Consider the following 21,868-nt stretch of genomic DNA (forward strand, 5'->3'; position numbering starts at 1 on the left):
AAGAACAGGTTAGAATTCATGCCGTTTGATCTTGTGAAAGCTAGCTAGTATGCAAATAAGGACAAGATGAATATGGTAAGGCAAATTTGTGACCAGTGAGCGTTTACCTTTAGATCTTCTTAAGCATGTTTGCTAAACAAAACTAAGTATTAGTTGTAATGTTTTTTAAATTGTACCGTGAGATCGACTAGTTAGCATAGAAGTTTATGTAAAACTATGGTCTTGTTTTGAAAACAGAATTTTTTTGGGCTGGTGTATATGTGTCGCCGGTGTGAGTAACCGTCCCCAAATCTGCGGCAGTTTCTGCCGATGCTAAGCAATTGTCTGGCATAGTTGTCGGATGCTATTCGGACGACGCGGGTAAGATGACTTCGGAAAAAAGATGTTTCATACTCCCTCAGTTCCTTTTTATAATGCCTATAGATTTTTAGCATTTGTTTCAGAATATAAGGTTGTAGCTTGGCTTTTTTTCAATTACCCCCTCTATCGGTCAGCTCCCACATGACATGCATGAAAAAAATCCATACAAAAGGGAAACAATTAACTGAGATTTCTAATGCATGACCCAACGATTTCTTAGATTTAGGAATCATTGTTTTTCTTTCCTTAATAGTAGAACCTGACTGCACATATATGAAAAGTCAACCAGAGAGATTTGTGTGATTTGTTATGTTAATTTAGGAATTTATCAATTTTCCTCATTCTACTCTGATCTCAAATCGCTAAGTCAGGGGTCTTATGTAAAGAATATTCTTGCGCTAATTTCCGTGCCAAAAAACTATAGGCACTATAGAATGAACGGAGGGAGTACATCACAAAACTGTGCGGTATGTGTGTTTTTTTATTTGATCATATATCGTTGATGGTCATAAATTTATTGATTTAAACTTGGGGGCTTTTTGAGCCTTCCACTTTATCTCAGCGTGCTAGATTAGAAGAAGTGCTTCGTCATCTAAAAAAAAAAGTGCTTCGTTGACGACAAGACGCATCAAGATTAAGGAGTAGAGAGAGGACGAAGAAGATCTGGTCAGTAAAAGTCCAATTGTTGGCAAATTGATAAACTGTTGACTGTCAGCTAGCAATTTTGTAAAAAACATTGATTGGGCGTGCACACGTACAGTACGTGGCAAGTGGTACCATGCCACCGTGCAATATATAACACGAAAGGTGACTGCTACGTCTAGCTGCATGCTGATCACACAAGATGGCGGCAGCTCAAAATTTTCTCTTCTCCAACTTCCTCTCGCTGCTCTTCCATGGCAGCGGCGGCGGTGCCCCGCCGGCTGCATTGCGTCCACACTCCTCTGAAAAAGTGTGCATACACAGGCGTGCACCTGACGCGGCGCGGCTCGCCGAGGCCACCGCGCTGGTCGTCGACGTCGAGGGCGGCTTGCTCCTGTCGCACTCCCTCTTCCCATACTTCATGCTGGTTGCCGTCGAGGCCGGCGGATTCTTCCGTGCACTCATACTTCTCCTCCTCTACCCTGCGATAGCCTGCGCCGGCGCCATCGGTGGCGGTGACGTGGCCGTGCGGGCTATGGCCTTCGTCGCCTTCTGCGGGCTCAGCGCCGCGCGGTTCCGCGCCGGCCGTGCCGTGCTGCCACGGTGGCTCCTGGAGGACGTCGGGCTCGAGGCGTTCGACGCCGTGCGGCGGAGGCCGTCTGGTGCTGCCGGTAAGAGGGCGGTGGTGGTGTGGGCCAGCAGGATGCCGAGGGTGATGGTGGAGCCATTCTTGAAAGAGTACCTGATGGCTGACGCCGCTGACGTCGTCGCGGCGAGGGAGATGAAGGTGCTGTGGGGGTTCTACACCGGCCTCATGGAGGAAGGCGACGGAGAAGCGGCGTCGAAGGCGAGGAAGAAGCTCATGGAAGGGGAGAGCGCCTTCGTCGGCGACGATGTCGTGGGTATCTCCGGAGGATCCATGGAATTCTTCCTTGGAAACACTCTGTCTTCCTCGTGCAAGGAGGTGTACGTGGTGAGCGCCGAGGAGAAGAGCAAGTGGCGGCCGTTGCCGCGGCGCGAGTACCCGAGGCCCCTCGTCTTCCACGACGGCCGCCTCGCCTTCCTTCCGACGCCGCCCGCCACCGTCGCGATGCTCGTCTGGCTCCCCTTCGGCGCTGCACTCGCCGTGGCTCGCCTCACCGTCGCCATCGTGCTCCCCTACCGCTACGCCACGTTGATCCTCGCCGCCACGGGCCAGTCCTGGCGCCTCCGCGGATCGCCGCCTCCATCATCGCGCTCGCCGTCGCGCGGGCAGCTGTACGTGTGCAACCACCGCACGCTGATCGACCCCGTATACGTCTCCATCGGGCTGGACCGCCCCGTGCGCGCCGTGTCCTATAGCCTGAGCCGCCTCTCGGAGCTCCTCTCCCCCATCGGCCGCACCGTCCACCTCGCCAGGGACCGCGTTCACGACGGCGCCGCCATGGCGCGCCTCCTGGACGGCGGCGCGCACGTCGTCGTCTGCCCCGAGGGCACCACCTGCCGCGAGCCATACCTGCTCCGTTTCAGCCCTCTGTTCGCCGAGCTCAGCAGCCAAGGTGTCGTGCCCGTGGCGCTCGCCGTCGAGACGGCCATGTTCCACGCCACGACCGCCGGCGGCTGGAAGTCCATGGACCCGCTCTACTACATGGCCAACCCCAGGATGTGCTACACGCTGGAGTTTCTCGACATAGTCGACACGACTCCCGTCAGAAACGGCGCGGCGGCGAGCACCGACGTGGCCAACCGCGTGCAGCGGATGATGGCGGCGGCGCTCGGGTACGAGTGCACCATGCTCACTAGGAAGGACAAGTATCTCATGCTCGCCGGCAACGACGGACTCGTGGGCGCAAAGGGGCCAACACGTTTCAGTGAGTGTGGCTGGACATTATTGAAACCATAAGCGTCGAAAAGAAGAAGAAAAAGAGAGATTTGAAAATGAGAGCGACTGAAGCATATGTATGTAACTACACTAGTCCTTTTAATTCAAATATATATATAGGGAGTACTGTTAAGTGTTTGTCAAAACCTTCGACACGCATTACTTTTTATGTGAGTGTGTTAGTAAGAAAAGGCGTCTGAATATTTCTCAAAAAAGTATATTGATAATACAAATAATCTAACAAACAAATGGTAGTCTTAGGGAAGAAACCCCTATGTAGTCCACTGCATCGCTAGAGCTGTCCATGCCAATCCTATTACGAAAACAATCCAATTATTCATATTTAGAAAGATTACCACACATAGCCCACGATGTATCTAAGCAAATGCATCATATACTCAATAGTGACCACCAATAATCATTCTACAAGAAAAATGGTGTTGCAATACAATGAGAATTAGAAATGGTTTAAAATTATTGCCTATGAAAAAGGTTTGGAATATGTTGGGCTAGGGTTAGTTTTTAAAATATAATACTCCCTCCATTCCTTTTTAATTGACTCAAATTTAGTACAAAGTTCTACTAAATCTGAGTCAATTAAAAAACAACGGAGGGAGTAGAACTATAGCCACAAAAGTTTTAAAAAGTGTGTGACTAGTTCTTAGTCGACTAAGAAAGTTTTCATGACGTCATCGAATCCCAGTTACAACTCACCATTAACACGAATTACGAAACAAATCTAGGTTCGGAGTCATTTTTTTTTGTTGCAACTGAATTTTAACCTAACTCATCCCTCAAGTGCACAAATCATGATGCAAATCTACACTTAGTGTAGAACTCGACCAAGAACTAGCAAAATAGTAAAAGAAAAATGGTTAGCCATACGACAACATACTCCCTTCGTCTCGGTTTAACAGGCACACACGTAGTTCAAGAAATTACTTCGACCATTATTTTAGTTAATAAAATATGAAATAAATTTCACAAAAATTATATCATTGGAAAGCTTTTTCCATACGAATCTAATGATATAGATTTTTTAGACATACAATTTATATTTTGTTAACCGAATCGATGGTCAAAATTTGTCTTAAACTGTGTGCATGCCTGTTAAACCAAGACGGAAGAAGTACACAATCTGACTAAAATAGCAACACACACAAAATACCATTTGCATCTTAAAACGTTTATTTCTGGCTGTTTGGTAGAGCAACCCTGATTGCTGGAATTGTAGAGCAACTTTGCAGCAATGTGGCGACAGTGTGACCTCGTCTCGAAAGCAAATGAACTCCTACAAATCAAGTATCTTCCCAATTCTAGCTTTCAGACAAAGTACTTTCCTTAACAGAGCCAATTGGGGTGAAGACCTAAACGACAAGCATCTAGCAAGTTGATTTGTGACCCGAAAAAGAAAACAAACGTACGAGGGAAACAAAAAAGTGCGTCTGCCGGGAGTCGAACCCGGGTCTATTGCTTGGAAGGCAATTATCCTAACCGTTGGACTACAGACGCTTTCATGCCAGTGCAACTCGTTATGTCATAGTATTTGGTTAAGTATGACGTCAACACGCCTCCCAACTTGCTCGGAGCATGCAACTTCAAGACGCTACCTTGATTCTCTGTAGTCACCACACCATGATTAATCAGTGATCCACACTGTTTCTTTTAAGGTCTATAAACAGTGGAAAATCGGCTCCATTGATCACATGATAGACGGCCTGGATAAGTCTTCTGCCATGAAAAGATTTACTGGATAGTTCTTATACCATAAAGAAAAAGGATTACTGGATATTTCCTATATTCTTATACCTTACAAAAAAGGATCTGCTGAAATATTGTCCTGGTCAACTTTTGGGGAATGAACAGGACAAAGTAGTTAGGCAATGACAGCCTGCCACGATAAATAGGCACTAACCAGTGCAGGAATTGAACAGAAACTTATGGAGCTTTCCACATCCAAGTCCATACTGTTACGTTACAACATAGCCATAATGTTAAAGAGAACCTACGCTCAGTACATCACATGATGAACTAACAAAAATCCAATACGTTTATCTGTACAAGCATGGTGGACATCAGCGGGTAGGGTATTTGTTTGCAGGTGAATCAAACATAGCAATGATAAAACGACAAGATGTCACATGAAAAGATTTCTGCCATGGATAAGTTTCTGTTCAATTTCCTATTGGCCTGGATAAGTTTTCTGCCATGAAAAGATTTACTGGAAATTTTGCTGGATCTTATGCCATAAAGAAAAGGTTTACTGGAAATTTTCCTGGATAGTTCTTATATTCTTATACCATACAAAAAAAAAGGATCTGCTGAAATATTGTTCTGATCAATTTTTGCGGCATGAACAGGGCAAAGTAGTTAGGCAGTGACAGCATGCACGATAAGTAGCTACTAACCACTGCAGGAATTGAACTGAACAGAAACTCATGGAGCTTTCTACATCAAAGTCCATAATGTGCTCAGTACATCACATGGTGAACTAACAAAAATCCGATAAGTTAATCTGTACAGTGATGGTGGACATCACCGGGTAGGGTATTTGTTTGAAGGCGAATTAAAGAGAGCAATAATAAAACGACAAGATGCCAAGATGAAACTGGTCACTGGAAGATATTGGAAGTTCCCAGATCATTGTCAGATGGATAAAGGAGACCATAACGGGTGATCAAAGTTTCCAGACCATGGATACAGTGTTCAAAGCAAAGTGCATGATCATGCACAACAGTAGTACAATTTATTGCTAGTTGTGTACCCATTTCAACTCATCAATGCACCCCAGGACAGATAACGAATACAGTAAGTGAGAACTAAGTGAATTCTCTACGAAATGCAGCATGATTATGTTCGGCCCAAGTGAGATTTCTTTAGTCAAGAAAGTCTGAGGAAATAGCAGATCACACCACTTGTTGGTGCTATTTTTGCAAAGAACCACAACAATGGTTTGTTGTTGCAAGGAACACCATATTTTGCTTTAATTGTTTGCACAGAACACATAAAAGTAATTAAGCAGCTTGATGGCCAATCCGTTAGCCATGCTTACTGTTACGCGGGCAATTCCTCTTGGTTTGACGCATCGCCAGTTTGGACCGGCCCAACTACCATTTTTTTTTTGTTTCATTTCCGATTTTCCTTTTTTATGTTTATTTTTTCTAATATTCAAAATCAGAATATTTTTATAAATTGCATATTTTTAAAAGCCAACCAATTTTTAAACAATTTTTTGTAATAGTAAACTATTTTATAAACACTATGAACTACCCATGCATATTATCATCACATACTACCTCCATCCCAAGGCTTATGCCACCCTTTCTCATTATATGGTGACAAAGTACCTCGGGCAGTCATCGTCGCTGCTGTCGATAAGGCGCTGCTGTCCAAGGTACTCCGCTACCTTCACGGCCTTCGTGGCCTCCGCCTCGTCTTCCTCCTCCTCCTCCACCTCCGGCTTCGGGACAAGGAGGGTCCTGCCACCGGAACTCGCGCGTCTCCACTGCTGCCGCGCTGGTTTGCAGATTATGATTCCACCACTTAGTAAGTCCCATTGCATTGACAAGTTTAAACCGTGCCGAAGCGCGAGGTGAAGGAGTACACGACACCGCCCCCAAATCAGAGACGCGGCGGGTTCCGACGACAGGACCCTCATGGTCCCGAAGCCGGAGGTGAAGGAGGAGGAGGAGGAGGAGGAGGAGGAGGAGGAGGAGGACGATGAGGAGGCCGCGAAGCTATTGGAGTACCTTGGATGACAGCGCCTCATCGTCGGCGGCGACGACCCCGAGGACTGCCCGAGGTACTTTGTCACCATGCATCTAATGAGAAAGGGTGGCATAAGCCTTAGGATGGAGGTAGTATGTGTTGATAAAATGCATGTATAGTTCATAGTGTTTTATAAAATAGTTGACTATTACAAAATTTATGTTTAAAAATGGTTGGATTTTAAAAATATGTAATCTAAAAATTCTGATTTTGAAAAATAGAAAAAATAAACATAAAAAGGAATATCGGAAACGAAACAAAAAAAAAACGGCAGTTGGGCTGGTCCAAACTGACGATGCGGCAGATCGAGAGGAATTGCCCGCGTAACAGTGGCTATCGGACTGGCCATCAAGCTGCTTAATTACTTTTATGTGTTCTGTGCAAACAATTAAAGCAAAATATGGTGTTCCTTGCAACAACAAACCATTGTTGTGGTTCTTTGCAAAAATAGCACCAACAAGTGGTGTGATCTGCTATTTCCTCAGAAAGTCTAGATAAGCTGAATCACATTCTTAGTATAGTGGCATGAAGCAGATTATGGTAAAACATGCTGATTAATCAACAAGTGTCAGATTAGTAAACCACACGTGTTAATAATCTCAAGCAAGATACGCTTACGAAAATCACAGGCTACTTGTAACCAGCTCCAAGTCTGATCTTCCGAAACTCAAACTACAAGTCCTAAATACAACATAAAGCAGGTAATGACAGAAAAGAAATGATATGTCAACACTGCAAATAAATACATGCAAAGGATGGTGATAAGTATGCACAGATGAGCTCACTGGACACGAATTGCAAATCCTAATAATCTCTATCCGATAGAAGGTGTTAGAAACAACACCTGGAGGAGACCAGAGACAAACAAGTCGGGGGCATGATTCCCTACGTTAATGCTGGTTATTAATTGAACAATTCAATTCAATCACCTCAGACTTTATTGCATGCGAGGCAACTACTACAGTACAACTGATGAACAGTATTAAGGTATGATCATGAATGAACTTCACGACTTTCCATACCCAGCCAATCATTTTTTGCATCGCTAGTATGTCAACATAATGCTTAGATCGTCTCATCAGTTCAATCAAGTCAGTACTTCCTACTAGTAGGTTAGTAGTGCAAGTGGACCAAAAATACAGCTGGAAATGTAGTCCCTTGTATAGGAAAGGGAACAAATTCTAAAATTGTGTGTCTGGTTCAATGATGATGGAGGTATGCTAGAATTTTGGAGCAACGATATGAACCAAACGATGGACTGCAAGCACATATAGGCTACAAAGGTTACGATATGAAACAGACGGTGAATTGCAAGCACACACAGGCTACAAAGGTTTATCCCCCAAAATAAGGAAGTGCCCAGTAAACATGAAGACTCCGGAAAGGATTTCAGCAACTGTCATGCAGAATATGAGATACTGAAGCAACCTACTAGTTACTAAGCATTCTGTTTTTAACAGAGAAACACCAAATTGGATGCATATAGAAACAAATGATTCTGATAAATACTCAAACAAGGAGAATGTCAGAAGTAGCAGAGGCACATCCTCGTCAAATTATAGAGCAGCATAATGACAAATGAAAACATCTATTCCAACCCCCAATCACCTATATTTGTAATAACATCAGCAATTACTTGTATTGAGCGTACAAGATAGAGGAGTTTTACAAAATAAAGTTGTGTTAGTTTCTTAATTTTGTTTTATAACCCACACTATGGTATTTGGGATTTTGATACTTTTTAGAACAGGAAGGTGCACAAAAGAAGGCATCTACAGGGTAGTGATCATACCGCATAATTCTAAAACAACAACAGCTCTATATCTAGGGAGAACACCAAATGAGCTCATCTCACTAATCATATCATCATAATAGTTGGCGTAGTCTGGTACAGGGAAAACACCTAACTGTAGTTACTTCATCATACAAGTCTTCCTTTGTATAAGAACTAATATCCGACTTATACTACATGAAAACCATAGGTAGATACAAATGCTACCTCAAGACCTTCCCCATTGTATACTTCTCCAGTTTAATTTTCCTATTCCTTCTTCTCAGGTCTTCGGCGTTGTCATCATCAACTTCATCAACAAGAATGATTTCAGGTTCATCGTCAGCTTCTACATCATCATCAACATTGCCATCCTCACCCTCATCATCCCCATCATCCGCCTTCGCATATTCCTCATCAATATATTCATCATCCAACTGTTGAGATCGCATAGCGTGAAACTCTGGTGGGGGAGGGCAGTCTTCAGTAATCGCCTCATCTCGTTTCATCACAAGGTGTCTAATGATTCTTTCATCCTTATCAAGCAGAGTCTTGAAATCGTTGATGCATTTTGCCTGTATCTCAAAGTTCATTAGGACGTAGTTGGCATGTGTAGCTTTCTTTATCTTGTAAGCAAGTCTGCGCAGTCCCCAGTTGTTCACCCTCCATATCCGTCCTTTCCTCTCTCTGACAAATTCTACAATAGAACGATAAACATAGTTAATACTATACATTTTAGTGGTACAATGTTGGACTAGAACTGGAATAGCCAAAATAGTGTGTTTCAGGTGTTTAGATAACAAAACAGCCCGACAGGAGTATGTTTAACAGGACATGGCTCCAGGAGAATCTCAAACTCTTGCTAGCATAACATAACATGTGAATGCGATTAAGTTTGTCATACTCATCATGACTAATATTAACTCATTGAGGATTTATGTAGAACCAACCAGCACATGGACTAATCCACACCTTTATAAAAGTGAATAAATGATGCGTGAGTATTGAGAAATGCACCTTGTACTTTTGATATAACATCTTCAGCTTCCTCCACACGGTCCTCATGGATGAGGTAAACAACTTCATAGTGCCGCACTGCAGAAGGACGGGAGAAAGTTCATGCTGATCTTAGATCACCACATCTAAATTGGCATGCAAATGACACAATCATAGATAAGCAATTAAAACAGTTTTGCTAAAGAGGTCTTACTCCTTTGCAGATTTAAACCACTCTCTAGCTGAATGTTCAGAAGTTCATATAGTTTTTCTGCAAAGTTAGTTGGGTTAGACTGATCTCATCTTTACATCAACCAAAAAAGGACCATATGAGTGCAAACTGAATATCACCTTCTTCGGCATCAGCAAATTCAGGTGAATCCTCACCGTCCTCTTTCACCTTTTTCTGCAAAACAATAAACACAATCAACCATAAATCCCATCCTTCACTTCATTCCCAAGGACAATATTTATTGGAAGTTAAACTTAATCTAAGGAATCCAAAACGAAATTGATTTTAACTATTACAGTCGTGTGTCATTTGAGATTTTGCAGTTATAGTTCGGTCCAATTGCTAACTTGTACGAGATGGATAGGTGGTGATCAGCGATTGATACTTGATGCTGTAATTCTCTACAGTAAGTTATTTACAGAGCCTTATCCAATAATACTGCAACCGGTGGAAGGACAAGGAGAAGTTCAAATTGCTATCGGAGAAAGAGGAGTACGCCACAAAACGTTGAGTACCAACAGTGATTTCTAGGTCTGATGTGTAGTTCCTGCGGTCTAGCAACTTCCATCCTGCTTCAGCTAGTTATCGTTCTGTTTGCTGCAGGCTGAATGGTGGTTCACATTGCCCTCTGATCTCACAGTTGATTAAGTCTGCTGTTTAAGAGTTTCCAGCCCATTTGGTTGTTGTTTTGTAGATCCTACTTGTAACCTGGTTGCTCAGCATAGACTACTTTTATTGCTATCGAAGAAATCTGTGCTACTCTGCAGCCTGTCCTCTATTAGAAAGATGAGGGGTGAAATGGCAAGGAAGGCAGGTGAAGCTGCAAAGAAAATTGGCCAGAAAAATCCAATGCTTCCCCCACAATCACCATTATTTTGGCAAAAGCAAAACTACAAACATTGCAGTTTCTATCAAGAAAACTCGATCAGTGATATAAAAATCTCATCATTTGACACCTACACCCTTTTGATTCTACAGGTGCACACTACTTTTTGGAGAAATACAATACACTAACACAGCACCGTGTCACGCCAACATTGAGAAATAAATGCTACAGTCTAAAATGCTCTATGAGCACCGGATGGTATCATATTCAGATGAGCAAAGCTGTGGCATATGCGGCCTATTGCCTCCACTAATGCGCCTACTCTTTCGATCAAAAGTCTACTGAATAATCTGCACAATTCACCAAAGAACCAGTAAGCGGAAATTGACAACGAAACTGTACACCCAATTGACAACAAAACTGCACACCCAATTGACAAGGCTCTTCAGAACTAGTGTAACTACCCGCAGCACAAAGCAAGGGCGCACACACCTTCCTGAGCAGCACGGACTCGGGGAACGGGCCGGTGACCTCGCCGGCCTTGGGGTTGAAGCTGTGCGAGTCCACCCTCTCCTCTCCCGCGTCCCCGTCCTTCCCCCTCCTCTTCCTGGCCCCCGCGGCCACGAGCCGGCGCCTCCCCACGGCAACGGCGAGGCGCACCGTGCTGACCAGAGGCGGCGAAGGCGTGAGCAGGAAGAGAGTCCGCGACGAGCCGGCGGTGGCCTCCATGACCGGCGTTCTTCAGTTTCTTCTTCTTCCGGGGGTTTTGGGTGGGGGACGCACAGCGAAATGGAACCGAAGACGAGGATAAGGTGGATAACGGGCCGTGAGCCACCATTTAAATTTTGCACGGCCCATATGCTCTGGGCCTTTCGGTAGATGGGCCGAGCTGTATACGGCCCAGGTTTCGTGGAGAGCCCACTCGCCGTCTTCTTCCTCCTCCAGCCGCGGCCGCAGCCACCTAGGGTTCCGCTGTGCTCGTGGTCGTCGTAGCTATGGACGCGACGGCGGCGGCGCCGCCGACCTCGGCTCAGGAGCCGCAGCAACGAAACGGAGACGGAAGCTACGGCGTGCTCCTGTACTACAGGTACGCCGAGGTCCCGGACGCCCCCGCGCTCGCGGCCCTCTACGAGGCCCGCTGCCGCGCCCTCGCCCTCGTCGGCCGCGTCCGCGTCGGCCCGGACGGCGTTAACGCCACGGTGAGCAGCTCTGTTACTGGTGTGGATTCCTGTATGGTGTTTGGCGAGTCTTAATTCGCTACGACGTTTTGTGCTGGTAAGCTCGGGGGGAGGATGGCGGCGCTGGAGAAGCACGTCGAGGAGATGAGCGCCAACAGCCTGTTCGACGGAACCGACTTCAAGCTGGCCTCCTGCGAGGACCCGGTGGACGAGAGGGTCGCCAGGGAGTGCGGCTTCACGTCGCTCTCCGTTCGGCTAGTCAAGGTCCTCTTTCCTCCGCGAGGATAGCAAATGGTTTCACTGTTTATGAGCTTGCGTAGCGCAGTGGAAGTCTCGCTCGATCACATTGTGTGACTTGTGTTGTTCTTGGAATTGCAGGAGCTGGTTACTCTTTGTTCGAACCCATCGTTGACAACCCCGGAGATCTCATTTGCCGGGAGACATTTATCGGCAGCTGAGTTCCACTCGGTGCTTCAGAGTGTAGGTGGGTTGATTCTCGAACTGAAGCTTGCGGCGTTTGGCTGTCTGTGACTCTCTGTAACTTACTTTGCTTAGGAGCGAGATCACCTTTTGATGTTAGAGTAAATATTTCAGAAGAGCTCAGTGCTAAGTTGTACTACTGTTTTAGCAGGAACTAGTTCGGATTCTGAGGCGGCTACGGAGAAGAATGACGTGGTTGTTTTGGACGCAAGAAATCTCTACGAGACACGGATTGGCAAGTTCGACGTTCCAAATGTGGAGACGCTACATCCTGACATTAGACAGTACAGTGACTTGCCATTGTGGATAGATGAGCATACTGAGAAGCTCCGTGGTAAATCAATTATGATGTATGTGTGACCAAATCTTAGAACTAGTCATTGCTTTGTAGCTTAGGCACAATGGGCAAGCAATTTACTGAACTACCTTGTTGGTATGTTCAGGTACTGCACAGGAGGTATACGCTGTGAGATGGCCTCAGCTTATATCCGCTCCAAAGGTGAAGGCTTTGAGAATGTCTTTCAGGTAATATGTGGTGCCTGAAAAATTGACATTTCAGACATCTGTAGTCTTGACCGTGTTCTGTAGTTTGCGTTATGTATGATAATTTCTTGTTATGCTTGTCTTAGTTGTACGGTGGCATCCAGAGATATTTGGAGCAATTTCCAGATGGTGGCTATTTTGATGGAAAGAATTTTGTATTTGACCACAGGTTAGTGCCTTACATAGTGTGCTTGAACCCTCAAATTATCCTCTTTAGCAGTTCCTCAGGTCCTTGACTTGTTTCAGTATGGTTCTACAGAATCTCTGTGGGAAGCCTTAAAGACAACATACTTGGAACTTGTTTGATATGTGGTTTTACCTATGATGACTACTCGTCCCGGTGCCGTTGCAGCCACTGCAGAATGTTGGTTCTAGTGTGCTCCACATGTCAGGTATCTAAGATGTTACATTTTTATTGCCTTTTCGGGGGAAAAAAGATGCTGCTAATTAGCACCTTAACTTCATTCCTTGCTTGATGGCTGCTCCAGGCAATATAATCTTTCTGCTAAATATTCTCATTTTTTTCTGTAGGATTCTACAAAGGAGTATGTATGCGAGCTATGTCTAAGAAATGTGAAACCATGCTGTCCAACATCTGTAAGGCAAGACTGCCAAACAGAGTCAGAGGTATCTGAATCTTCAGCCTATGGAAAGCCATCAATAAGCAACAAAACTTCAACCTCCAAAGCTCCCATGAGTAACGGTAAGGTCTGTATCAATTTACCTTTGCACTGTCTCGATATCTCTGTCTATTTATGATCTCGTCATGTATGCCGATGCTTTAAATCTATAGAAGCTACATTGGTAGAACTAAAACAGTGGGCTTTTAAACAAGATGAATGCACATTTGATTTGGTACGCTTTTTAGAGGAGAAAGGATTGGTACTTGTGGGGTCAAAATTAACTTCATGTCTCATAAGATATCTTCATCAACACTCAGGCAAGCGTGCCTTTTTGTTTAAGCATGAAGTAAGTTTTATCTTGAGCCACTAGCTTATAAGTATAATGTGCTCCAGGCAAATGCTCTTCGTGAACTTTTATTTGTAGTTTGGGTAGCCTATTTCGGTTGACAAACTACTCATTTGTGTGGTCCTGTTCATTTTGGTCTGAATTAGTAATGTTATAATATGTTCGAATAGAAAATTTGCCTGTCTTGAGGTCGACCTTAACTCGTGGAAATGATTTAGCAGGTAGTGAGCAGCTGAAGAAGTTGAGGATCCTCTGCTTGCATGGTTTCCGTCAGAACGCGTCAAATTTTAAGGGCAGAACATCGGCGCTTGCCAAAAAGCTCAAGCACATTTCTGAGCTTGTCTTCATTGATGCTCCTCACGAGCTTTCGTTCGTATACCAACCAAAACCGGATCCCTGCTCCGACAAAGCCTCCCCTCCGTCTTTCACAGCCAGAACAAAGTTCGCGTGGCTGGTTTCTCCCAACACGAGTTGCCACACGGAGCAAGAGTGGAAGATTGCAGACGGACCATTTGACCCGCTTCAGTATGAGAAGCAAACCGAGGGCTTAGAGGAGTCATACACATACCTTGAAAACACAATAGCTGAGAATGGGAACTTTGACGGCATCCTTGGTTTCTCCCAGGGCGCAGCGATGGCTGCCTTGCTGTGCAGACGGCAGCAGAAGACTTGCGGTTCTCCCAAGTTCAGATTCGGGATATTTTGCTCTGGATATCCAGCACCTGTCGGCGATTCGGACAGCGAGCCAATCAGGCTTCCCTCGCTCCATTGCTTTGGTGGCGGCGGTGAAGGTCATGACAGGCAGATCGCGAGCAGGGCAAGCACGGAACTGGCCTGCATGTTTGAGGAGGACCGGCGCACCATTGTTGAGCATGACATGGGGCATATCATTCCTACTCGGCCACCCTACATCGATCGGATCAAGGAGTTCTTGTGCAATTTCATATGAAACATTTGGAGGATAGGTGATCATTTTGTTGTAACTCTAGACTTTGATGTATTTCTGCCCTTTTGTATCAGTTGCGCTGTGATGGTGCAAAATAGTTCCTGTCCTGCGTACGGCACTGTAAAATTCTGCTTCAGGATTTCTCAAAGATTTACTCTGCTGTTGTATCTGTGCAAAATTTTGTTATACCTGCTCTTGTGAAAGATTTATGGTGCGAACTTGGAAATAATGTTTGATAGTTGACATTCACAGACTTCCCGTCCCTTTATACTTACTTGAATCTCAATGATCAGATTTGATGGTTTTCGGCGTTGATTTGAAATATTTAGGCAAATAGCGCAGAGGTGAAATGTATACCCTGTGCTAATATAGTTTGCTGACCTTCAGAAGCAAACGACCTGGATCATGTACAAACACTGTCGGCTGAAATACATCTCGTGAACTCTAACCCTAACCGTTCGTCACCGCCGCAAGCTGCCTTTGCAACCAAAGTAAGTACGGGGTACTTTGTAAACTGCAATTTTGACATCTTGACGACGACGACTTGAAAAAGCTAGAGCGGTTTGAACATGGATCGAACAACGCTTTGTGATTAGTGACAGATACTGAGACACCTTTTGGACGGCCAGGATCACTGCAAATCCCAGGTTAGGGTCTCCGGGTCCGGGCAAAGCAGGCAGGTCAGGTCAGACTTCAGAGAGCCTCAGGGGAGAAGAAGAATCAGGAGAAGGGCAGGGTTTAAGGGAGGCCATGGCGACGGCGGCGCGATTCTTGCGGAGAACGCTGCGAGCAAGCGAGGTACTTTAATCGAAGCCACTAATTTTCCCCATCGCCGCCGGCGAGAGGCTCTCCTCGTCGGGTTTCCCTTAGGTTTTCTCCTGTGGCTGCTGCTCCTTTGGCGATTCGTTCTGAGCTCGGTGCTAGCTTCGACGGAGATAATGGATCCCCTCGTCGGTTTCCTCTTCCGCAGGAATTTGCTAAACGTCTGTATGTACGCGCTAGTGTTTAGCGTCGTGTGCTCGCCTTCCTGGCCTTCCGCTTGTCGCGAGCGTCTAATCACTAGTTCGATCTGTCGGGGCTGATGGGGTACTCTTGGACTGTTAAGATTTGTTGAAGATTGGATTTTGGGTAGCTTAAAGTTGGAATGGACTAGCTTTGGAACCAGTAGTGTATTCCTGATTCCAAGAGGAGGGGATTTTTTTTTTGTTGCTCAATTCGTTCCTGCCCTTCAGTTTCTAGATGACTGCTAGATAAGTGCCTTGGCTCGATTGAGCTATGCTTTCCAAGGGAATCCATTGTGCCATGTGAACATTTCAGTTTTTTCCGACATACGGTTCTGAAGACATTGCTTTTAATTCGGGTTTTGGGGTGAATTGTGATTTGCACATCTTGGCAGCACAAACAGAGTGCAATTATCCAAACTATGGTTTCCTAAACTCTAGGTGCCGACATGCCGTTGAACAAGTAAACATAGGTTTTGCTTTCCGATGGGAAATCGTGAATTCTTCTTGCAATTCATGACATCTCTTCAAGTAGTAATAATTCCGATTCACGCAAGCAATTTGGTGGCATGAACATAACACCAGTGCATCTAAGCAAACCTTCCTCCTGTAGTCCTTTTATAGCATTATTATTATTTTTACCTTTCAAGTGTTGGCTTCTGATTCACAACATTCTTTGAATCTTGCATGCAGCCAGCGTCTCGGTTGTTATCTATCTCTTACAGAAGTATAGTTGGGCGTGCAGCGTACACTACAGGCGGAATAATCGACGTTGGCCAACCAACACCCAAATCTCATCCTGAGGTAAATCTTTTTTCAGGCTTGTTTTGTGATTGCTGAACTTATTTTTAATCTGCTGTGGAAAAGTAGCCATGAAAGCAGAGAAAGCTGGTCGAACAAACTGTAAAATAGGCAAAGCAGGTTGAAAACGGGACCATCATAATCCATCGAAAGGCCAAACAGTCTTACTGGATTGGTGCTGCACTTTCTGCTTTTTTTACAGGCATTGCAGCATTGTAGTCTCTCTACTTTGGTAGTTAGTCCATGTTAGTACTCGCTCAGTGTTTGTCTGGCGCATATCCAGATGTTGTAGCTAGTAATTCTTTTTCTATACCTGGGTCATGCAACGAACTTCGTACATATACTTGTTGCCTTGAATTAAACGATAATGCTCATCTTATGAATGCGTCTGAGTTCTTACACATCCGCTATTATAATCATTTTTCAAGCACTCTAAATAGGATATTACCATTATGTAGCCATGGTGCTCCTAGCTCAAGCCATGGGCCCATGGCTAGACAGCATATTCGTTTCAAGATTAAGTCTGTCAACACCATGGAAGGTTATGGCTCTTTTTACCTGAAATTACCCCATTATCTAAAATGGTAAGCTGAATTTAACCAAAGTCCCACACTACTGAGCGTTTATCAAGTAAACTAATTAGTTTAGCTTATGATTATAGCTTTCATGGTCTGTCTACAGAATCATTATTAGCCCAAACAGGCCCATGCTTATTTTCTTCACATTCCCTGTGCTATTTCCGATGCATTTACTTAATTATTATTTTGGTTGTCAAAATGATTCTCTTCATTCCCTCTTAAATATTGTTATACGATTAAACAGTTATTAGCTGATGAGGAGATTACTCCAGGCATCACAAGCGAGGAGTACATATCTAGAAGAAAAAGGCTTCTGGATGTTTTACCAGAGAAAAGCTTGGCCATTATTGCATCTGCAGATCAGCAGATGATGACTGATGTAGTGCCATACTCGTTCAGACAGAATGGTGACTACCTGTACATTACAGGTTGTACACAACCCGGTGGTGTAGCAGTTTTGAGTAAGGAAACTGGTTTATGTATGTTCATGCCAGATAAACATAAGCAGGTAATGATGACCTGTTAGCCTGTTACCTCATACCTTTCCTAACTAAGCCAAAGCATTCTTACGAGTGTGACTTGTTTCCAGGATGTACTTTGGGAAGGTCAGACTGCTGGAGTTGAAGCAGCTGTGGATTTCTTTAAGGCAGATAAAGCATTTCCACTTAGTGAGATGAAAAAGGTAGCCTTCAGGTTTTGTTTTAGCATGATTTGGATTCAACAATCCTGAGCACTAACTATTACCTTCTAATTGCTACCTGCCCCAACTACTTCCTCCAGTCAAGATATACTATCATTTTGTAAATGCACATAGTCAAACTCTTGAACTTAGATATCAGTGTATCTCTATGGATATTGAGATTAAGCATATGAAAAATATATTTGTATGTTATACTAAAAAAATGCTTTAGTATTGGACATTAGCAAATTAGTGATCAAGGTTGCATTTTGGATGTAACGATTTCCATGACAACGCCCTTTCTGTGATCAGAGAGAGTACTTTCTTAGTTGCTGATTACTGTATGCTTCTCAATTGACACATTTTTTTTATTAAAATGTAGATCCTTCCTGAAATGATTGAGCAATCAAAAGTGGTGTATCACAATGCTAAGGCATCCACATCTTCTTATAGGAACTTTGATGCCTTCCGCAGGGCATCACTCAACAATAAAGTAAAAGATCTTACACGGTACACTGATGAACTTCGGTGGATCAAGTCAAAATCAGAAATCAAGCTGATGAGAGAGTCAGCATCTATTGTTTCTCAGGTATTTGGTTGAACTTCTGTTGTTTTCATGATACGTTCTTGGGAGATATTGAGATCTTACGCAGTGCACCACATTCTTACGCACTATCAGTTCAGCTTTGGATGGAGAGTTTGCTAAATTCTTTTATGATATTCCAGTAAAAAGCACTGGTCTAAATTATAATCCGTGGACGAATGATACGTACATTTGAAGTAATTACTGGGGAGTTGCTGGTTGGATTGAGGGCGATATTATGGTGGATTATCTGATTGTGGTGGCTGATGCTGGTCCATGTGCTGCTAGAGGATTTGACAGAACACTATTTACATTGAGTGAACTTTTTTCGAGACCACCAATGGGATAACTGATGTTGAGAATGTTATTGTGAACACTCCTCAACTACTTTTCTGCCCTATTTAGTTAGCCCCGCTACTTAGATTGCCCAGTTGTTTCGAAGTCACAACAAGATTCCCTTAAAACTAAAACTATTGATATATTACATCTAGAATTCTACCTCAAGTGGCAAATGCAATCAATTAGAAGGCCAGACCAAGTGGCTTAAGTTTGCAAGTTGCACACTGTACAAGTGACAACGGTTGGCTTGAAGACATGCGTGCAATGCTTCTCCTTTTCTGTTTACTGACATTACATTCTCTCTGCCTAGCCAGTCTCTTTTGCAGACAATGTTACTCTCAAGGACCCACAGGGAGGAAAGCCAATTAGCAGCTAAAATTGAGTATGAGTGCAAAATGAGAGGTGCCCAAAGAATGGCGTAAGCATTTATTGTCACTGTATATTCTTATTATCCATCTGCTGTACTATATAGATTGCATCTGACGTACAGACTGTGTAGCTAGTGAAATAAGTTTGTAGGGATCAATTGAGGTCCATAAGTTGAGGAACTAGTGATCTTTTTTGATTAAGCAAGGTGTCATGCTGAGATTATTTATCTTTTCTCCCTGTTGCCATATCGTAGGTTCCATCCTGTAGTTGGCGGTGGAGCAAATGGCAGTGTTATACACTACTCAAGAAACGATAAGAAGGTACAACAGCGTTTTTGCTCTTGTCGTACATCTCAGATACTTTTTTCTTGTATAGCTGATTTTAGCTGTTTGACAGATCAAAACGGGTGATCTTCTGCTCATGGATGTTGGATGCGAGTACCATGGCTACCTTAGTGACCTGACACGAACATGGCCACCCTGTGGCAGATTTTCAGCTGCCCAGGTAAATGCTTTTAGTTTTATACAGTGTACTTTTATTCAACAAAAAAAGACTTACTTTTGGAATTGTGAGTACCATTTTTATCTCACCTTCACAGGAAGAACTGTACAGCTTAATACTGGAGACAAACAAGGAGTGCATAAAGCTTTGTAAACCTGGTGCAAGCATTGAGGAGATACACCGTCATTCGGTAAATCCCCAGTATTTGTTCTCATTCAATATTTGTTTGTAAATACAAACTTCAAATTTTGCAAAAAAAAAAGTCAAAATTTCCACGTCTCTGATCTCCAAAGCACAGGTCAAGATGCTGATAAACGGATTCCAAGAACTTGGAGTTATAGGGAAGGGCAAATCTATCCAATACAATTATTTGAATCCAACCGCGATAGGTCACACAATCTATCTGTCCCTTCATTAGATTTGTCCGTTGTCTTTGATGCAAGAGATTTAGATCTTGGGACCAACTTAATAAGCATTTGTCTCTCTGGCATCCAGGTCATTCGTTGGGAATGGATATTCATGACTCCACAAGCCTCAGCAAGGACAGACTGTTGGAGCCAGGCGTTGTAAGTAGATCTCCAGATGTTCTCTTGTTACTTGCATCTAGATACAAGAGCCAGCTGTGCTCTGTAAACCAAAATTTACACGAAAGCTCGAAATTTAGCGCATCTCCCGAATCCACCAGCTATATTATCCATCTTCCGCAACATTCCAGGTTGTAACACTGACTGAGCTTTGATCTGCACGTGCACAGATAATAACCATCGAGCCGGGGATCTACATTCCCCCGGTCCCGATACTCAACGAGAATGCCCCGGACAGGTACCGGGGCATCGGAATAAGGATCGAGGATGATGTCCTCATCACCGAGTCTGGCCACGAGGTACCGCCATAATCATTTCATCCGGTACCGCCTGGATAAATGTTACCATGTGGATGGAATTGAAGATGATGACACCCTGGTTGCTTGCAGGTCTTGACGGCGTCGGTGCCCAAGGAGATCTCCCACCTCACCACCCTGATGAACATGGACATGGGTGGTGGTAGTTCCACTGCGGAAGCCCCTGAGCCGAGAGCTGCTTGCAGCTGATAGATAGTGGCGAGAGATATCAATGCTTGCAGCTGGTTACATTCCATTGATATATTTTTTTGTCCATTTCCTTCAAAGCTGTAGGTAGAAACTGGAACCGTACAGAAAACCGGAACTCGGCTCCGGTTTAAGGAAACCCTGTTTATCGTTTGGGTTTGTAATTCTCATTTTTATACAGTACATACAATGATACAACTGTAGCAGTGTAGCTGAAGATCACTTCACTGTTTGTCCAACAATGAATGCGGAAGTGGCATTTCATGAGAATTGTTTGTGCCGCGTCTCGGACGGAGCCTTAGGGCTGAAGGATTGGAGAATGGAGCAGGAAAGGCGCCGTCGCCATTAGTATCATCAGTCCATCTCCTGATGGGGTTGGCGTCTCGGCTTTTACACGGTTAACCATCGCCGTCGGCCGCGCGCGGTTAGCCGAAAGGTAGGGTCCTTTTTTGTCTGCTCGCCTATTGGCATTAATCGATGACGTATTATCCAGCTGAACAACCTCATTTAGAGCATCTCTACATAGACTGAACTCACTTAAACTGAAAACATTGAGTTCAGTCTCCCGAAATGGCTTGTTCGGTTGATTTTGGCACTTGCGAGAATAGAAACCGTAAATACAAACTGAAAAAACGAAACTAAATTTTCGCGGGAGAATTCGGCGATAAACACATATTAAAGGACGATAGTTGTTGCTGCTCTGATTGAGCATCATACTTACATAATTTGTACTACAAACATAAAATTAACTTAAAATCCTCCACCGTGCGACCTAATTACACCAAAATTCGGCCCATGGGGCCTCTACGCGTGGAGGCGGAGGGGGTGGCGGAGGAAGGCGATGCAACAGACGGCGGCGCGCGGCATACTCCGAGTCGAGCTCGACGATCTCGAGCTTCACGCGGCGGACGCGTGCCTCTCGACGCGCCGCCTCGTACACCGGCGGGAGAGAGGGGCGGCACAACCCGCCGGAGGAGCCCTCGTTGCCGTTTGCGTAGCGGGCGAGCTTCCCCGGGGGTGTGAGCCCCCAGTTCGTCCACCGGCAGGCGCAGCCCTCGGACCGGTTCCATTTTCGGCGCTCCGCCTCCAAGCGGAAAACGGGAGCTTCCGTGGCTGGCCATGGGGAGGTCGCGATTGAGAGAATGAGGCGCTGGAGGTGGGGAGATTTCTCGTCGGAGGAGGTGGAGGAAGACGGCGAAGCGGCGGCCGCGGCGGAGGGGAGTAGAGTTTGGAAACCGAACTCCTCTCCGCGTCCCGTTTTAATTCGGGGCGCACGTCGCGTTTCTCGAGCCCCGAACTGAGTTTACGGGCCAGGCCGCGAGGTTAGGCTCTCGTTTGTACCATTTTCGGCCCTAACC

At 44.7% G+C, this 21,868-nt stretch overlaps 4 protein-coding genes and 1 non-coding gene across 5 annotated transcripts; 3 read left to right on the forward strand and 2 right to left on the reverse strand.

Moving 5' to 3' along the window:
• Positions 1-1,204: 1,204 nt before the first annotated feature.
• LOC127299244 (probable glycerol-3-phosphate acyltransferase 3) lies at positions 1,205-2,889 on the forward strand. Its single transcript, XM_051329186.2, has one exon. It carries the CDS (start codon positions 1,205-1,207, stop codon positions 2,882-2,884), a length of 1,680 nt encoding a protein of 559 aa, XP_051185146.1. The 3' UTR covers positions 2,885-2,889.
• A 1,414-nt stretch (positions 2,890-4,303) lies between these two features.
• Positions 4,304-4,375, reverse strand: TRNAG-UCC (transfer RNA glycine (anticodon UCC)). Its single transcript has one exon. It is a non-coding gene; the product is annotated as a tRNA-Gly (tRNA).
• A 4,097-nt stretch (positions 4,376-8,472) lies between these two features.
• On the reverse strand, positions 8,473-11,193 carry LOC127299246 (protein REGULATOR OF FATTY ACID COMPOSITION 3, chloroplastic). The gene is made up of 5 exons (XM_051329189.2): positions 10,949-11,193; positions 9,750-9,804; positions 9,613-9,669; positions 9,420-9,497; positions 8,473-9,099 (listed from the first exon to the last, which is right to left on the reverse strand). The coding sequence occupies exons 1-5, from the start codon at positions 11,183-11,185 to the stop codon at positions 8,627-8,629; spliced, it is 900 nt and encodes a 299-aa protein (XP_051185149.1). The 5' UTR covers positions 11,186-11,193; the 3' UTR covers positions 8,473-8,626.
• A 258-nt stretch (positions 11,194-11,451) lies between these two features.
• On the forward strand, positions 11,452-14,696 carry LOC127299245 (rhodanese-like domain-containing protein 6). The gene is made up of 9 exons (XM_051329187.2): positions 11,452-11,655; positions 11,737-11,898; positions 12,013-12,118; positions 12,263-12,464; positions 12,558-12,639; positions 12,744-12,826; positions 12,917-13,049; positions 13,189-13,360; positions 13,848-14,696. The coding sequence occupies exons 1-9, from the start codon at positions 11,452-11,454 to the stop codon at positions 14,573-14,575; spliced, it is 1,872 nt and encodes a 623-aa protein (XP_051185147.1). The 3' UTR covers positions 14,576-14,696.
• Positions 14,697-15,236: 540 nt separating this feature from the next.
• Positions 15,237-20,780, forward strand: LOC127303352 (intermediate cleaving peptidase 55, mitochondrial). Its single transcript, XM_051334094.2, has 13 exons — positions 15,237-15,370; positions 16,267-16,377; positions 17,197-17,460; positions 17,542-17,634; positions 18,014-18,220; positions 18,868-18,971; positions 19,176-19,242; positions 19,319-19,426; positions 19,521-19,613; positions 19,722-19,812; positions 19,919-19,989; positions 20,178-20,306; positions 20,397-20,780. Exons 1-13 carry the CDS (start codon positions 15,323-15,325, stop codon positions 20,511-20,513), a joined length of 1,503 nt encoding a protein of 500 aa, XP_051190054.2. The 5' UTR covers positions 15,237-15,322; the 3' UTR covers positions 20,514-20,780.
• The last annotated feature ends 1,088 nt before the right edge of the window (positions 20,781-21,868 follow it).

The sequence above is a fragment of the Lolium perenne genome, chromosome 5 (genome assembly GCF_019359855.2).
Source record: "Lolium perenne isolate Kyuss_39 chromosome 5, Kyuss_2.0, whole genome shotgun sequence".
In the NCBI taxonomy this organism is placed as follows: domain Eukaryota; kingdom Viridiplantae; phylum Streptophyta; class Magnoliopsida; order Poales; family Poaceae; genus Lolium; species Lolium perenne.

Coding starts and splice junctions, on each gene's coding strand:
- LOC127299244 (XM_051329186.2), top strand. CDS start 1,205: ATGGCGGCAGCTCAAAATTTTCTCTTCTCCAACTTCCTCTCGCTGCTC.
- LOC127299246 (XM_051329189.2), bottom strand. CDS start 11,185: ATGGAGGCCACCGCCGGCTCGTCGCGGACTCTCTTCCTGCTCACGCCT. Junction 9,498..9,612: donor TGGTTTAAATCTGCAAAGGA/GTAAGACCTCTT, acceptor GTCCTTCTGCAG/TGCGGCACTATGAAGTTGTT. Junction 9,100..9,419: donor TGTTATATCAAAAGTACAAG/GTGCATTTCTCA, acceptor GTTCTATTGTAG/AATTTGTCAGAGAGAGGAAA.
- LOC127299245 (XM_051329187.2), top strand. CDS start 11,452: ATGGACGCGACGGCGGCGGCGCCGCCGACCTCGGCTCAGGAGCCGCAG. Junction 11,656..11,736: donor CGGACGGCGTTAACGCCACG/GTGAGCAGCTCT, acceptor TGTGCTGGTAAG/CTCGGGGGGAGGATGGCGGC. Junction 13,361..13,847: donor CAAAGCTCCCATGAGTAACG/GTAAGGTCTGTA, acceptor ATGATTTAGCAG/GTAGTGAGCAGCTGAAGAAG.
- LOC127303352 (XM_051334094.2), top strand. CDS start 15,323: ATGGCGACGGCGGCGCGATTCTTGCGGAGAACGCTGCGAGCAAGCGAG. Junction 17,461..17,541: donor TGCCAGATAAACATAAGCAG/GTAATGATGACC, acceptor ACTTGTTTCCAG/GATGTACTTTGGGAAGGTCA. Junction 19,614..19,721: donor AGGAGATACACCGTCATTCG/GTAAATCCCCAG, acceptor TCCAAAGCACAG/GTCAAGATGCTGATAAACGG.